This window comes from Scyliorhinus canicula, chromosome 5 (genome assembly GCF_902713615.1).
Source record: "Scyliorhinus canicula chromosome 5, sScyCan1.1, whole genome shotgun sequence".
NCBI classification, from domain to species: Eukaryota; Metazoa; Chordata; class Chondrichthyes; order Carcharhiniformes; family Scyliorhinidae; genus Scyliorhinus; species Scyliorhinus canicula.
Window position 1 is genome coordinate 11,540,374 of NC_052150.1, and position 17,334 is coordinate 11,557,707.

The 17,334-nt window shown below is 47.1% G+C and overlaps 1 protein-coding gene across 2 annotated transcripts in view; it reads right to left on the reverse strand.

Annotated features, from left to right (window-relative positions):
* Positions 1 to 17,334, reverse strand: part of lars2 (leucyl-tRNA synthetase 2, mitochondrial) — a 103,270-nt gene that overhangs the window by 71,421 nt on the left and 14,515 nt on the right. For both annotated transcript variants that reach the window (XM_038796576.1, XM_038796577.1), the window contains exons 5-7: positions 4,072 to 4,132; positions 1,722 to 1,811; positions 583 to 726 (exon numbers count right to left, since the gene is read on the reverse strand). In XM_038796576.1, coding sequence (XP_038652504.1) covers positions 583 to 726; positions 1,722 to 1,811; positions 4,072 to 4,132 — 295 coding nt within the window. The remainder of the gene's footprint in view (positions 1 to 582; positions 727 to 1,721; positions 1,812 to 4,071; positions 4,133 to 17,334) is intronic.

A 17,334-nucleotide genomic window follows, 5' to 3' on the forward strand; every position in this document is an offset into this window, starting at 1 on the left:
CAATTCTGTGCGTCCTGGACCAGGAAACAGAGTTCAGAAGACCAACATTTTCTCAGAAACCTTTGCTACATAATCGTGGGTGGCGAGGGCTGATCATTTGGTCAAAGTGGGTCATCAGAAAAAAAGTTTGCAAAACATTACATCAGTGTAGACTTTGTGTTCTAGTCTCTTAAGTGGGACTTGGACCCACAGCCTTTTGACTAAGAGGTGAGTGTGCTGTCCATTGAGTCATGGCTGACATCGGGAAAAGTAGCAATTAAATGGCCCTTAAAAGTCACAATCAGAGATTTAACGCAGGTGTACTCTGCATGTTCCGACTGAACTTCAATTCCCCTGTGTGGTCGAAATTCTTATCCCGATCATTTAATACATGTTGAATTTGCACAACTCACAAGACAAAATCTTACCTGATTATTAATTTTTGCGCGGACTGGGAGAAGCATTTCCCAATTAAGGAATTCTTTGCATTAATTTAGGTGAAAGGTGCTACTCGAGGGGAATGACAATGTTGAATACTTGGTGTACCGCGGGGTTAGAGTTCCTGCTCTTCATTGCCGCATCTACACCCTGCTGCCTGCTCACCTTTGCATAGTTGGTCGTCTTAATGAACCACTGCTTGAGGTACCGCTGTTCAACCTGAGCCCCGGAGCGCCAGGAACAGCCGTTCTCATCCACTTGCTCGTCTGCCAATACCGTCTGATCCACTGGGTCCCAGTTGACCAATCCCTGAAGAGCAGTTGGAAACAGGTTACAGCCCAAAACTGCTAAAATAACCCAAATATGTAGTCTATAGAGTTCATCTGAACCAGCACACTGGAGCTAGCAAACCAGAAACTTTCGCCCAAAGGCGAGTTCCTGAAACATCAGCTGCTAAGTAGAAGTGGATTGTTTCCATCACATCCTCCCTAGCAAAAGAGGCAAACTGGACCAAAACCTTTCAAACTAATTCACAATACAACCTATTTAACTAAAAGCTGCATGGGACTGATTCGAAGGTACTAATCCCACCTCAAGATTTGGACGTTATTTACAGCATTGCATTCATCATTCATAGTATCGACCAGACCCAGGTTTGTCAGCCTCATCTTACTTGTATATTATATATGGGCCATGTCACTTCTATCCACCCTTGCCTTCAAATTGTTTCAGGACAAAACTGAATGCAACATTATAAACCGTTGCAGGGCGATATGGTGGTGCAGTGGTTAGCACTGCTGCCTCACGGCGTTGAGGACCCGGGTTTGATCCTGGCCCCGGGTCTTTGTCGGCGTGGAGTTTGCACATTCTCCCCGCGTCCACGTGGGTCTCACCCCCACAGCCCAAAAAGATGCGCCGGGTAGGTGGACTGGCCACGCTAAATTGCCCCTTAATTGTAAAAAAAAATAATTGGGTACACTAAATCTATTAAAAAAAACATTATAAACCATTGTTGCGGACAGCTCCATTCACCAACACACACAATTACCTGTGCCAAACGTCATGAACAACACGCCAAATAACCACAGACGGAATAAAAGCACCACAATGAAGCACATATTACAGACTAGCACATGGGCCAAATGGATTCAAGGCAACCATTAGCTTGAGCGCTTGCAGTGCATCCGATTTGCACCTCTGGATAGATCACTCTGCAATTCTCCCTGACGCTATTCTGCGTACAGTTTTATGACATTTCCCAAACTCTCGCGACCCTCTGACGATCTGGAGTGACTGGAACTCACTTCCTTTTGGTACGCCAGGCCGGCCGCGTGCAACTTGAGGAAGAGGAATTGGGTCCACTTGTAATAATCAGGCTGACAGGTGGTCACCTCCTGAAGGGGAAAGGGAACAGAATGAAACACAGCTCAAAGCAAAACTATTTGATGCACATGTCAATCATGATCACATCAATCGGCCAGTGGGAGAAGCAGATTGTTAAATTAGGCTTGTGCAGTTTTAGTAAGGCCTACCGATTATACCCATTCTTTCTGCACTGCACTGTCATTTTCTTTTATTTTTCAGTTCGTACCCAATTCCCTTTTGAATGTTGCTGCTGCACCCGTCTATACCACCCTTGGCAGTGCATTGCAGACCTAAGTAATTGCGATGTAAAATAATTTTCTCCATCGTCCGTCAGCCTCTTCTCGACAATCCGGTTTACTGACCCACCCACCAGATAAACAGTCCTGCTTTATCTGTTCTATTGAAACCTCTCCTAATGTTGGACGCCCTTATCAAATCTTCCCTCGACCTCTCCTGCTCCAAAGCAGAACAATCCCAGATCCTCCGGGGTCTCCATTTAAATGAAGTCCCTCATCCCTGGTATGATTCTGGCAAATGCTTTCAGTACCTTGGCCACGGCCTCTCCATCCTCCCTAAAGTGTGGCGGCCCATTATAAAACGCATTAATCTAACTGAGGACTAATCAGTAAACGTAAAGGTTTCGTATCAATTCATTGCGTCTGTCCTCTAGCCCTCCACAAAGCCAAATTGTTCTCTCCTTCTGTGCACTCCCTTCACAATTGATCAGTTGAAACCGTCTTTTCTCGTTCTTCCTCCTGACTTCACACTTCGCTGTATTCCACTGGATCCGCCAATTCATCAGTCTATATCCTCGTCAATTCCGTTTCCACCCTCTCGGTTTTGCCAAACTCGACTGAGTTCTTCAGTCAAGGGAAGGTTTGGAAAATATCTCATCTGCTGACTTTCAAACTGTGAAAACAGATGCAAAGCACTCCCTCTGCACCCTGGCCGTGCCCTCCGCCTTCACAGAATTGCCGTTCTCCTCCACAATCGCACCACCCATCTTTTGAACATCATCTGACTTCCTATGTTTAGAAAATGTCCCGTGTTCTCATAACCAGAACTGAAGTTATCACAATAGTTTTATGGGGTTCATATTTGTATTGGCAAACATTGGAAATAAGGTGTAGTTTTAGTTGGGTTTAATTGAATGTTTCTGTGCCTGAAAGGGACCTACAGATAGATTCATGCTGGACAAAGGGTGTTTGTAGGTTGGGGGTGAGGGGCGTTGGTTAAGCTCCAACTGTGATAAAGGGAGCCACAGTGTGAAAGATAAATATAGTTGTTTAGCAACTAGTGGCCCTTGTAAGGAAAAAAAATTCCGTTGCTCTTTAGCTTTAACTGGAAGCAGTTGGGGACAGGCAACCAGAGAGGGAACATCTCTCTCAGCTTTGTTAGAAGAAAATACATACAATGGAGCAATGGTTAAGAAATCCAGCGCCGTGTGGCACGGTGGCGCAGTAGTTAGCACTGCACTGAAAAAGAAATGTTTTTAAAAAAGAAAGCGAGGAGATCCGGTGGGGTTACTGGGTTATGGGGATAGCGTGGAGGTTGGGCCTACGTAAGGTGCTCTTTCCAAGGGGCGATGCAGACTGATGGGCCAAATGGCCTCCTTCTGCACTGTAGGGATTCCATGATTCTGTACATTTTTCTGTACATTCTGTACAATGTTTGCCAATACAAATATGAATCCCGTAAAACTATTGTGACTTCAGTATGGGGGTGAAGTATATGTTTGTGCATCATAGTAATATTATATAATAATAATAATAATTGTTTATTGTCACAAGTAGGCTTCAATGAAGTTACTGTGAGAAGCCCCTAGTCGCCACATTCCGGCGCCAGTTCCGTGAGGCTGGTACGGAGGCTGGTACGGGAACTGAATCCACGCTGCATTGCAAGCCAGCTGTTTAGCCCACTGTGCTAAACCAGCCCCTGGACTTCTTCCAATTAGTTTCTTCTTCAGTCTGGGCTTTAAGATGGATGTTATCTGCATGGGTCTGACCCCCACTACCCTAAGATGTGCAGGATAGATGGATAGGCCACGCTAAATTGCCCCCTAATTGGAAATATATTTTTAAAAATACCATGGGATATTTTACATTCATCTGAAGGGACAGGCGGAGCTTCAGAAAAGACAGCACCTCTAAGTGCTGCACTACAGTGCCGGCTGGGAGTTTGTGCTTTGGATTCGATTTAAACCTTTCTTTTTGTTAAACACATCATTTGTTGTTTTTAAAGTAATATTTCAGATACCAGTAAGTAATATTTTTGATTGTGGTCACTCACCTTCTCCCAGTCAAAACAGAGCCCAAGGTTATGGAGCTGTTCTTTCATGTGCGCAATGTTACTGGAAGGAAGCAAAATGGAAATGGTCTATTCATTTTGATCTGTGTATTTCCAAATAGAATCATAGAATTTACAGTGCAGAAGGAGTCCATTTGGCCCATCGAGTCAGCACTGGCCCTTACAAAGAGCACCCTACTGAAGCCCACATATCTACCCTATCCCCGGAACCCAGTAACCCCCACTTTACATTTTTTGGGCACCAAGTTGCAATTTAGCATGGCCAATCCACCTGACCTGCACGTCTTTGGACCGTGGGAGGAAACCAGAGCACCCGGAGGAAACCCACGCAGACACGGGCAGACCTCGCACAGACAGTGAGCCAAGCCGGGAATCGAACCTGGGACACTGGAGCTGTGAAGCAACTGTGCTAACCACTGTGCTGCCCACTTAATGTGGAAACAACAAGAGGACAAATTTCATAGATTCAAAGAAAAATGGAGCTACATTGTAAACCTGCAATGCAATAATAAACCTGCAATATAATAATAAACCTGCAATGTAATAATAAACCTGCAATGTACATAATCTGGTCTTTTTGTAGCATTGGCTAAAAAAAAAAATCTCGAAATCCATTAAGCAACCAGTTTTGTTATAAATTTAAAGCACCCAAAATGGTACAATAAGATAATATGTCACAAGTAGGCTTCAACGAAGTTTCTGTGAAAAACCCCTAGTCGTCACATTCCAGCGCCTGTTTGGGGAGGCCGGTACAGGAATTGAACCCACGCTGCTGGATTTGTTCTGCATGACAAGCCAGCTGTTTATCCCACTGTGCTAAACCAGCCCATGGTGTGCAGGATAGATGGATTGGCCAGCTAAATTGCCCCTTAAATTGAAAGAAAACCCAATGAATTAGGTACTTCCTAAATTGATTTAAAAAAAATATATTGTCCCTCCGTCCCAACAAGATCCGTCTCCGGGTTACCAAAGAGGCAAAGGCCGAAACGCTGGTCTCTCTCACCCCCTGGACCCCCTTCCGACGCTACAGAAATCGGCACTTCTGGACCACCTCCACCTTCAGCACCTCAGACATCACGTCAGCGAGCCCCCAGCAGAATCCCTCCAGCTTCGGACAGGCCCGAAATATGTGGAAATGGTTAGTCCCCCCCTCCTCACCATCCACACCTATCCTCCACCCCCTCAAAAAAAACCTGCTCATTCTGGCCACCGTCGTATGCGCCCTGTGAACTACTTTGAATTGGATGAGATTAAGCGTAGCGCACAAAGAGGATTCCCCCCCTTATGTTGCCTCTATTTCTCATGCCTGCTGCCTCACATCTGTGCCCTTTTGTGGTCAAATCCAGCCCAGGCTAATGGGCTAAAGTTGTCTGGCTCCAAGGGGCGTGTATGAAATATGTTTGTGCATCTACGATCGTTTAAAGACCCTCTAGGGCGGCACGGTAGCACAGTGGATAGCATTGTGGCTTCACAGCGCCAGGGTCCCAGGTTCAATTCCCTGCTGGGTCACTGTCTGTGTGGAGTCTGCACGTTCTCCCCGTGTCTGCGTGGGTTTCCTCCGGGTGCTCCGGTTTCCTCCTACAGTCCAAAGACGTGCAGGTTAAGTGGTTTGGCCATGATAAATTGCCCTTAGTATCCAAAACGTTTAGAAGGGGTTATTGGGTTATGGGGATAGGATGGAAGTGAGGGTTTAAGTGGGTCAGTGCACTCGATGGGCCGAATGGCCTCCTTCTGCACTGTATGTTCTATGTTCTCTTGTCTAAGCGGTCTGCCCCTACACAATGTGAGATACTTCAGAATCACACAATACGTACATAATAATAAAAGCAAAAGTACTGGGGATTCTGGAAATGTGAAATGAAAATGCTGAGACTCAGCGGGTCTGGCAGCATCTATGGAGAGAGAAACAGAATTAATGTTTAGAGTCTGTATGGCTCTTCTTCAGAGCTAAAGAGGGGCAGAAGTGTGATGGATCATGTCGGAACATGTGCGCACTATACATACTTTCCTCTCCACCCAAAAAACACATCAGGTGGCAGCACAAAACAGGCACCATTAGACCAGCCATTATACACAATGCCTGATATTTAGTTCCATTGACAGCATAGACAACTGGTCCAATACCACCTGTCTTGCTTCGTTGCTTTTTCATTTCTTCCAGGAGATTGTGGGCAGTCAGAACCAGGGCAGTTCAGGGGAACAAAATATGAGAAACTCCTCTCTGATCCAGCTAGGCTTTCAGAACAAGTCCAGCCGATCGCTCTGGTCCTGAACCTCCCCAGCCATAGACAGGTTGAAGTTTGCATTTGAAGAGTATCAGCACAATCAGCATCTCCTGTGCACAGGTTGGCAGCCTATTCCTGAGGTCCATTGAGAAAGAAATTTTTTTTTCCCCCCCTCTGTCCACTGTTTAAACGAAACTGACAATCCCTTTCAGGGAGTAAAGAATGGCACAAGATCGCAATAGAGGCAAGTTGGACAAAGGCAACATCAATGGGACCAAGTTGTCTAATTGTGCCATTCCTGACCTGGCTGCTTGCTGTACTATGACTGTTTGCCAGAAAATGTTACTTTCACTATTAAGTAAAAAAACAATGGTATTTTAAAACCATTACCTGGCCAATCAGCACAACAGCAATGCTCAGTACGGCTGGAATGGGTTGCTGAACTTCCTGATATTGTACGCCTATCAACCCCCATTCACTCTTCAAAAATCAAGAGCCTACAAAAATTGTGAAATGAAATGAAATGAAAATCGATTGTCACGAGTAGGCTTCAATGAAGTTACTGTGAAAAGCCCCTAGTCGCCACATTCCGGCGCCTGTCCGGGGAGGCTGGTACGGGAATTGAACCGTGCTGCTGGCCTGCTTGATAAGCCAGTGATTTAGCCTTGTGCACGTCAGGCATGCCTGCTCCCCCGAGCACAGCTCCGGATTGCTTCCTTGCGCATGGTGCTCAATCCACAGCAGAACAAATAAAATAGACTGTGCTGAACAGCTCTTACAAACATGCATTTGTTAACTGAATGGCAGAGGGATGAGACTCGTGGGAACAGGAGCCCATGCTGTGAAGAAGTCTGAACTATCCCAGCTGCCGACTGCAATTACTTCTCTTTCCCTTGCAAGATTATTAAAGAGGGTTTTGCCTCTGAACATTCGTGAGCAGCCATTGACTGGAGGATGGCAAACCTCGGGAAAGGTTTTAGTCACCTAGATTCTGCGGTGGAATTTAAAAGGTGAAGCTTTCAGTGCTCACTGTTATTGTTGGAATCAATAAGAGAGCAACTTCCGATGAATGGCAAAACATGGGAATTCAAAAGCTGTCTTTGTCCATTTTCCTTGTCCTCCACAAGCTTCGAAACCCACGCAAGGGTGCGAATTTGCAGTACTGACCCACTAAACCTTCCAGAACAAGTTTCTGTCCTTACCATTTCAATATAAGTGAATTAATACCCGATTTATCTTTCCTGACCTCTCTTTATTTTGCTTCCTGCACATGATTTTACATGGAATTAAATAATCTAACTTAGTCCGAGCTTGGACCGAGTCTGATTGAGGATTTCTCAATCTGCACAATGCCCAGCTTTGAAGACGCACTGGAATACGTTGCTCTGAACGGTTCAGTGCCTTTCAGCGAGGGACACAGATAAGCCAAAGACTGCACCAACGTGGACTGCTTTGCGAAAAATGCCGCATTTGGTTGGTTGAGCCAAAATGTCCTGCCCGACTGCCCACTGAATCAGGTCATCAATTCTGAAGACAGGTCACGGGCCTGAAGCATTAACTCGGTTTTTCTCTCTGCCCCATGTTTTTTTAAAAATTAATTCATGCGACGTGGGCATCGCAGGCTGTGCCGGCATTTATTGCCCATCCCCAATTGTCCTTGAGGGGGCATTTAAGAGTCAACCACTTTGCTGTGGGTCTGGAGTCACGTGTAGGCCAGACCAGATAAGGACGGCAGATTTCCTTCCCGAAAGAACCAGATGGGTTTTTACAATAATCGACGATGGGCATTAGATTTTTAATTCCAGCATTTAAATTTTTTTTTATTGAATTCAAATTTCAACATCTGCAGTGGCGGGATTTGAACTTGGGTTCCCAGAGCATTACACTGGGTCTCTGGTTTACTAGCCCGGTGACAATACCACTACTCCACCGCTTCCCCTACATTAGTATTTCCAGCGTTTTCGGTTTTCAATTGCCCACGGAATCTACTGGGGTTTGTGGGGTTAAATCTAATTTCTGATTCACACACACACGCGATTGGCTAATGAGCTGTTCGGCCATATGTATCTGCAAAAATAAAGCTGCGCCGAAAAGATCTTAGCTACAGGAAAGCAAGAGGGAGCCTAGTCAATTGGGGAGTGTGCCGAGTGATGTGTGCTTGTTCATTTGCTCTTTATAGATAGTGCTCTCAGCTGCCAGCTTTTTATTACACTCACTGAACTTTCAAGTCAATTGCCCAATAGATTGCCGCACTAATTATTTATTTACACTGTTGAGAGAGTCTCTCTTTCTCACCTGCTTATCAGCCTATTACAACAAGAGTCACACATAGAACTCTGCACAATACCACCGATCTATCTCCCCAACGCAGCATCATCAGTCTGATCTCATACTTTAATGTCTCGGCTGAAGCTGTGATCAGCCGTTTTAGAGTGCCCTTGTCTTAGGGGCGTCCTGCATCGATAGGCGCGTGAGGCAGAAAGAGCACGCGCTAGTATCTGTTTTCGAGTTTGTTCTTCCTGGAACAGGTCGCTAGCCAGTCGCCAGAATGCGAAAGCTTGTGGGGCGCCGCTCTGCATCAGGCTGGGCTGATCAGGGTTCTCTCTTGCTCTTGATGCCTGCCACGGGCAGACTGGAAGGACTTCCAGGTTGATCAGTAATCTGTCCGGCTGCATTATGAACGCACCTTCCATGGCCTTCAATTGCCGGAGTTGGACTCGGACCTGGAGCTTCTGGTTCAGAAGCAGGGACAATGTGGTGCAAGCCCCCTTTAGACTACCTGCCTGATATTCAGAAAAGGGTGGGCGGCAATTTTCTCTGTAAACATCACTTTGGCCAAAGTAATTGATGTCAGCACACTGCCCTATACCCTCGGCACTGATTTCATCCCCTCATTCAGACTGCATGAGACATTAACATTCTGTGTACGGCTGGATTGAGCTACAGAGCCAGTATTTTAAAATCAAGGCCATTTACCATTATTGCCTCCACCTTCACCTGATCATCACTTGCGGCCCAGGATCTTTCCCACCTCTCAATTGCTTCTCCAACACTTCCGAGCGTGCACCCTCAATAAATGTGGCCATTTAACTGTCTGCATCCTGTCGTCGGCACGGTAATTAGTACAGCTGCCTCACAACATCCGTGACCTGGGTTCAATTCCTACCTTGAGTTTGCACGTTGTCCCAGTGTCAGAGCGGGTTTCCTCCAAGATGTACGGTTTTGGTGGATCGGCCATGATCAATGCGTGGCGTTACAGGGATAGGGAGGGGCAGTGGTCCTAGGTAGGGTGCTCTTTCAGAGGGGCGGTGCCGACTCAATGGGCCGAATGACCTCTGTGCATTGTAGGAATTCTATCCAACGCCAAGTACACAACCAATCCACTGTCCCAACACAGGCTCCACATCATAGCATCATTGGAATTGAGGGACAGAAAATCATCTCATTCTCCACTCCCTAGTCACCCTGGTAAATGCCTGATAGGATAATAATGGAGCTTCAACGAAGTGAGCGGAATATCAAATCCTCATGCCATCTCCAAACTTGCACCATGGCCCCAGCCTACCCTATCTCTACTGCCTTCTCCAGCCTCATGTTCCCTACTGTGGGCTCTGGCCTCCAATGCACCTTTAATGATACAGCCTCAGGCTACCAGGCCCCAATCTGGAACGTCGCGCTCTTACCCCAACCTTAGAACCAAAGAATTCCTACAGCGCAGAAGGAGGCTAGTCAGCCCATCAGGTTTGCACTGACCCTCTGAACGAGCACCTCACCTACACCTACCCCAGCCCTACCCCCATAACCACAGAACCCCACCTAACCTACACATCTTTGGAAACTACAGTGGCAATTTATCACGGCCAATACACCTGACCTACACAGCTTTGGACTGCGGGAGGAAAACGGAGCACCCGGAGGAAACCCACGCAGACACGGGGAGAACGTGCAAACTCCACACAGACAGTTACCCAAGGCCAGAATTGAACCCCGGTCCCTGACGCCATGAGGCAGCAGTGCTAACCACTGTGCCGCCCTTAAAGCTCAAGCAAACCGTTTGTCAACCTCTCCTAACCATCCTGTAAAGATCTTGCGTCTGTTTCTTCCCTCCCCGGCGAAGCATGTTGACATAGTATTCCTCTTCCTGAAATATCAGACGCTATTTGTTACTGCTGCCAGAATAGAGACTTTTCCCCCAAACCTTTATAGCAACGACACAAAGTCCAAAAGATACACATTTGCACATCCTACTGAATGTATACTCGTCAATGCAGAGTCTCTGGGAATGAGGTTACACGGGGGTCTCGCGTCCATGGGAACAGCACATAACGAGTAACAATTCCGCAGAGTATGGGGTACAGTGTATAGGCAGACTGCTCAGTTAGTGGGCATAAAGAATGTGTGCAATTCACTCCTCCATCATGACAGACTGGAAGATGACTTGTGTGCACAGTAATCAAATAACTGAAAAAACAGAGCTTGAGACAGTAACATAACCCTGGTAGCGGAAAGTTTAGAAGATATTGAGAACGGCCAACAACAGTTTGTTGTTGTTACGGAGAGGAAAGAGGGGTTTTCCTTTTCCTTGTTCGCTCACTTCTGGGTTGCACACAAGGTGTCTGTGTTTCGAGTGAGCATTTTTAAACCTTTTGTTTGGGGGTGTTGTAATTTTTTTGAATAACAGACACAAAACAGGCCTCCTGGTAAATCAAAAGAAAAATGTAAATGTTTATTCACACAACACTGGGAATGTAAAAGCAACGAAACACTCACTGCCTCAAAGACACGGACGCATACACAGAAAGAGATGGGTTTTACAGATAACGGGCGAGTAGTTTTTTCAAAAATAATCTTTATTGTCACAAGTAGGCTTACATTAACACTGCAATGAAGTTACTGTGAAAAGCCCCTCGTCGCCACATTCCGGCGCCTGTTCGGGTACACGGAGGGAGAATTCAGAATGTCCAATTCACCTAACAAGCACGTCTTTCGGGACTTGTGGGAGGAAACCGGAGCACCCGGAGGAAACCCACGCAGACACGGGGAGAACGTGCATACTCCACACAGACAGTGACCCAAGCCGGGAACCAAACCTGGGACCCTGACGCTGTGAAGCCTACATATCTTTGTGTCATCTATCATGTCTTCACTCCCCTCCTCTAAGTCTACCATCAGCCACAGTTAGGATGGCTCCACCATAGGAAAGGGGGTCCGACCATTCACATAGGTTGCTGTAAAATTTAAGCTAGCCAAACAATAGCATTCCAGGCCACAAGATCTTTCCCCATACACATTATCCTTTGATGCAGAATAAGCAACAGCAAGGGAGTATTGGTGGGGGTGGCGGTTGATGAAATACTTTATTCAATAACCCTTCAAACCACCCACAATTGAAACTCTGCACCACCTTGAGCAGTAGAATAAAAATCAACTTCCAACACTGACCCCAGCAGCTGCAGTGTCAACTTGCACGGAATGGCTCCTCCGTGTCAAACCGGAATCGACAACAGAAAGCTATCGGTTCAAGGATGTTCCCCTCCACAGTCAGAGGCAACACAGCTGATACCAACATCCAAAAGGATGCAGCCAAGGGGTGACCTTCCTTCCTGCCCTTCAACGGGCAGAATGTTCAACAGCCAAGACCGACAACCATGACATAATGGCAACTGTTGTGGGTGGAGGGCGGATTCTCTATTCATCAAGGTGATGGGTGTTGGCGCCGGGAATGGAACACATTTAGTGGGGGGGGGGGGGGGGGGGGGGGGCTGGAGCAGGAGGCTGTTTTGAGGTGCAGACTTTAAGTCGTACGGGTTTCCCAAGTGTCCTGCATTTTTTTTTCTCATTTAAAAAAAAAATAAATTTAGAGTACCCAATTCATTTTTTCCAATTAAGTGGCAATTTTAGTATGGCCAATCCACCTACACTGCACGTCTCGTGATGGCAAAACCCAAGCAAACTCAGGGAGAATGTGCAAACTCCACACGGACAGTGACCCAGGGTCAGAATCAAACCTGGGACCTCGGGGCTGTGAGGCAGCTTGTATTTTCCCCAAGGTCAGGGAAACCTGGCAGAATCAGATAAAATGAAGACATGGGACCTCATTAAAATATGTGTGGCTAATGCACCGGCAGCAAGCTCATCCTCCTTCCATTAAAAACACAGCTGGGCAGGTTCAAATCCACTTTCAGACTTTTAGCTTTTCTGACCTCCCACTCTAAACTAACCCACCCATTTTTGTGGGTTAAACTAGTCTCCCCACGCCCCCACTATTTCCACATTAACTATCCATTGTTACGGGGGCACAGTGGTTAGCACTGCTGCCTCACAGCACCAGGAACATGGGTTCAATTCCGACCCTGGGTGACTGTGTGGGGAGTCTGCACTTTCTCTCCGTGTCTGCGTGGGTTTCCTCCCACAGTCCAAAGATATGCAGGTTGGGTGGATTGGTCAGGCTAAATCATCCTTCCAAAGATGTGCAGATTAGGTGTTACGGGGCAAGGGTAGGGGAGTGGGCCTGGGTACGGTGCTCTTTCAGAGGTTCGGTTTAAACTCAGTGGGCTGAATGGCCTTCTTCTGCACAGTAGTAATTGTACCTCTGATTGAGGGCAGTTTTGACCTCCAGGGCAGCACGGTGGCACAGTGGTTAGCACAGCTGACTTACAGCACTATGGACCTGGGTTCTATTCTGACCTTCGGTGACTGTGCGAAGTTTGTACTCGCGTGGGTTTCCTCCGGATGCTCCGGTTAGGCGGGGCTACGGGGATGGGGTCAGGCATGGGGGGGGGGGGGGGGGTGCGCTCTTTCCAAGGGTCGGTGCAGACTCAAAATGGGCCAAATGGCCTCCTTCTGCACTGAAGAGATTCTAACCCATTTCACAAAGAACTGTCAAAGCCCAATAGACGCAAAACATTCATCAGTCTGTGAACTCAAGAAGCCATAGGCCAAGCTAATGCTCAAACTCAGTGTCGAAGGCTGGTTTAGCTCAGTGGGCTAGACAGCTGGTTTGTAATGCAGAACAAGGCCAGCAGCGCGGGTTCAATTCCCGTACCAGCCTCGAGAACAGGCGCCGGAATGTTGCAACTAGGGGCTTTTCACAGTAACTTCATATTTTGACAATAAAAGGATTATCAATCTGATGTTGGCGCGCTGAAATCCAATCAACGAAAGGAAATGGGGCAGATTCCAAAAGTGTTAAGAGGAACGGACACAGGAGCTACTATTCGAGGCAATTCTGCGCAGTATTCAAAAGGCAAGAATTGAGCCCACAAAGAAATCTGGCAGACAATAAATAAATTCACCAAATTGATCAGGATGGTTCCACATCCTTGCATCGTCCTTGAAAATAGATTTACGCTCATTATTTTTTTTAATGATGTTTCCCACCAATTACTGCACAGATTGAAGCAGCAGGCTCATATCATCCAGCCCAATTAGCAACACTTCACAGCATTTCATGCTTTTTAATTCAAATGTGCCTATAAAATAATAAACAACATTATGCGCTTCAAGGTAGGAAAGCAAGTGTAACAAGATACGGTTATGTTGCGCTCCAATGAGATGTAAAGAAACCCACCCTTGTACATTTAAAAACTGTATCCTTATTGCCTTTTATTTATTTATTTATTTATTTTTTTTTTTTAAATTTAGATTAGCCAATTATTTTTTCAAATTAAGGGGCAATTTAGTGTGGCCAATCCACCTACTCTGCACATTTTTGGTTTGTGGGGGCGAAACCCACGCAGACACGGGGAGAATGTGCAAACTCCACACGGACAGTGACCCAGAGCCGGGATCGAACCTGGGACCTCAGCGCCGTGAGGCGGGTGTGCTAACCACTAGGCCACCGTGCTGCCCTTTTTATTTATTTATTTAAAAAAATTTAGAATACCCAATTCATTTTTTCCAATTAAGGGGCAATTTAGCGTGGCCAATCCACCTAGCCTGCACATCTTTGGGTTGTGGGGGCGAAACCCACGCAAACTGCACACGGACAGTGACCCAGGGCTGGGATCGAACCTGGGACCTCGGCTCCGTGAGGCAGCTGTGCTAACCACTGCACCACCGAGCTGCCCTTTTATTTTTAAAACTGGTCTTTTTCTACTGAACAAAGAAAATTAAATAGGCTGCTGCTAGTCACCTGATTGCAGGGATGGCCCACTGTATGGTAGCCACCCCCAGGAGTTTCAATTACTTTCTCAGTTTCTGGAACGTCATTATACCTAGAGCGCGACTCACTGACGCTCATCATAGCAGGAGCTGCTCAGGCTGATTTTTAGGCGGGAACTACTGGAACTTTTTTTTTTGTTTATTTGATAAGCCAACCTTGTTAGCGGAGTCAGTAGGTCTGCCACGGCAATGGCTTCCCGCACCATCAACAAAGGTGCCACCCCTTTGAACATCTAATGACGGAGACGGTGTCGGGCCCGAAATCAAAGCCAATTCCAGACACCAGATCCACATCCCTTTTGCAGTCATTCAAAATATCACATGACCCAAGCCTCCAGCCTTTTGGACAGTTTAATATTGCAAATCTGGTCTGCACAACCAGCTGTATTATCAATTGAACACAACAGGCTAGGTAAACAAGCTTTTTTTTTAAAAATGTATTTTATTACAAATGTGTAAAAACAGTAACATACAGCAACACACTCCACAATCTCACAATCAAAAGATTGGACAGTTTTCCCCCTTTTTACCCCCTGCTCTCTCCCACTATGAACAGTTCCTCAAACGTCATCACGAACAATCCCATCGTGTCTCGAAGCTCCCAGCAACGTATCCGACCTCCAATTCCGCAAGATCCTACACCGGGCAATTAGAGAAGCGAAGGCCACAACATGGGCCCCCTTCCCCCTCCATCAACTCCGGCCTGACCGCCGCCCCCCCCCCCCCTCCCCTCCACCCCCCAATTATAGATAGTGTATCAAACACAGTTTCTCTGTACCTCTCCAGCTTCTCTCAATCCCAGAACACATGCGCATGATTCGCCGGCCCTCACTCACACTTCCCGCACTGTCAACCACCCCTTGACATAACCCACTCAACCTCACCACAGTCATGTGCATCTTATGCAGCACCTTGAACTGAATCAAACTCATCCTCGCGCAAGAGGAGATGGAATTCACCCTCTGCATCGCCTCGCACCGCAGACCCCAGTCTACTTCCCCACCCAGCTCCTCCCGCTTGCTTTTAATACTCACCATTTGCACCCTCCAACCAGACATTTATGTCCCCAATTTTACCTTCTCCCAACTCATCCGGGAACAGCGGTTGCTCCAATAGGGTACACCCGGCAATCTGGGACACGCCCTCCACTCATTTCTTGTCCTGCACCTGCATGTATCTAAATTCACTCCCCGTCAGCAACCCCCATAACCACTGGCTAAGCAATCTTAACTCCACAAAAGCGGCTGATCAACGTCTGCCAAGTGATCCAAAGCCGACTTGGCCACCGTTTGTTACCCATCCCCAACTGCCCTTGAGAAGGTGGTGGTGAGCTGCATTCCTGAACCGCTGCAGTCCATGAGGTGCAGGTAAAACCACGGTGCTGTTAGGAGGGAGTACCAGGATTTTGACCCAGTAACAGTGAAGGAACGGAGATATATTCCCAAGTCAGGATGGTGAGTGACTTGGAGGGGAACCTCCAAGTGGTGGGGCTCCCATGTAGCTGCTGCCCTGGTGCACCTAGATCAGAGCAGTCATGGGTTTGGAAGGTGGTGCCAGAGGAGATTTGGCGAGTTCCTGCAGTGCATCTTGTAGATGGTGCACACGGCTGCTACTGTGCGTTGGTGATGGTGGTGGAGGGAGTGAATGTTTGTGGATGGGGTGCCAATCAAGCTGGGCTGCTTTGTCCTGGGTGGAGTCAAGCTTCTCGTTTTGTTGGAGATTGACTCCACCCAGGCAAATGGGAAGGATCCATCACACTCCCGACTAGATGGTGGAGGCGCTTTGGAGAGTCAGGTGGGGAGTTACTCATCACAAGATTCTTAGCCTCTGGGACAGCACAGTGGTTATCACTGCTGCCTCCCGGCACCGAGAACCTGGATTCGATCACGGCCCTGGGTCACTGTCTGTGTGTGGAGTTTGCACATTCTCCCCATGACTCCGTGGGTCCCACCCCCACAACCCAAAGAAGCACAGGGTAGGTAGATTGGCAACGCTAAATTACCCCTCAATTGGAAAAAAAATTGGGCCCTCTAAATTTATTTTTAAAAGTTTCCTGGCCTCTTACCTGCTCTTGTAGCCACAGTATTTATACCACTACAGTTCAGTTTCTGGATCAATGGTAACCCTCAGAATGTTGATAGTGGGGGATTCAGTGATGGCAATGCCATTGAATGTCAAGGGGCAATGGTTTTATTCTTTCTTATTAGAGAAGGTCATTGCCTGGCACTTGCGTGGCGTGAATGTAACTTGGCATTTGGTTGCCCAAGACTGGATATTGTCCAGGTATTGCTGCATTTGGACAGGGACTGCTTCATTATCCGAGTCGTCGCGGATGGTGCTGAACATTGTGCAGTCATCGCAAACATCCCCACTTCTAACCTTATGATGGAAGGGAGGTCATAATGAAGCAGTTGAAGTGGTTAGGCCAATGCACTGCCGTGAGGATCTCCTGTAGTGATGTCCTGGGACTGAGAGGATTGACCTCCAACAACCACAATCATCTACCTTTCTGCTAGGTAGAACTCTGTACCCACCCACCACCCCCCACCCCCCAGATTCCCATTGACCCACTTTTGCAAGGTCAAATGGTGTCTTAAATGTCGTCAAGGGCTGTCACTCGCACCTCTGTGGTTCAACTCTTTTTAAAAAAAAATTAATTTAGAGTACCCAATTATTTTTTCCAATTAAGGGGCAATTTAGCTTGGCCAGCCCACCTACTCAGCACATCTTTGGGTTGTGGGGGCGAAACTCACGCAGACACGGGGAGAATGTGCAAACTCCACACGGATAGTGACCCAGGGCCGGGATTCGAACCCGGGTCCTCAGCGCCATAGGCAGCAATGCTAACCACTGTGCC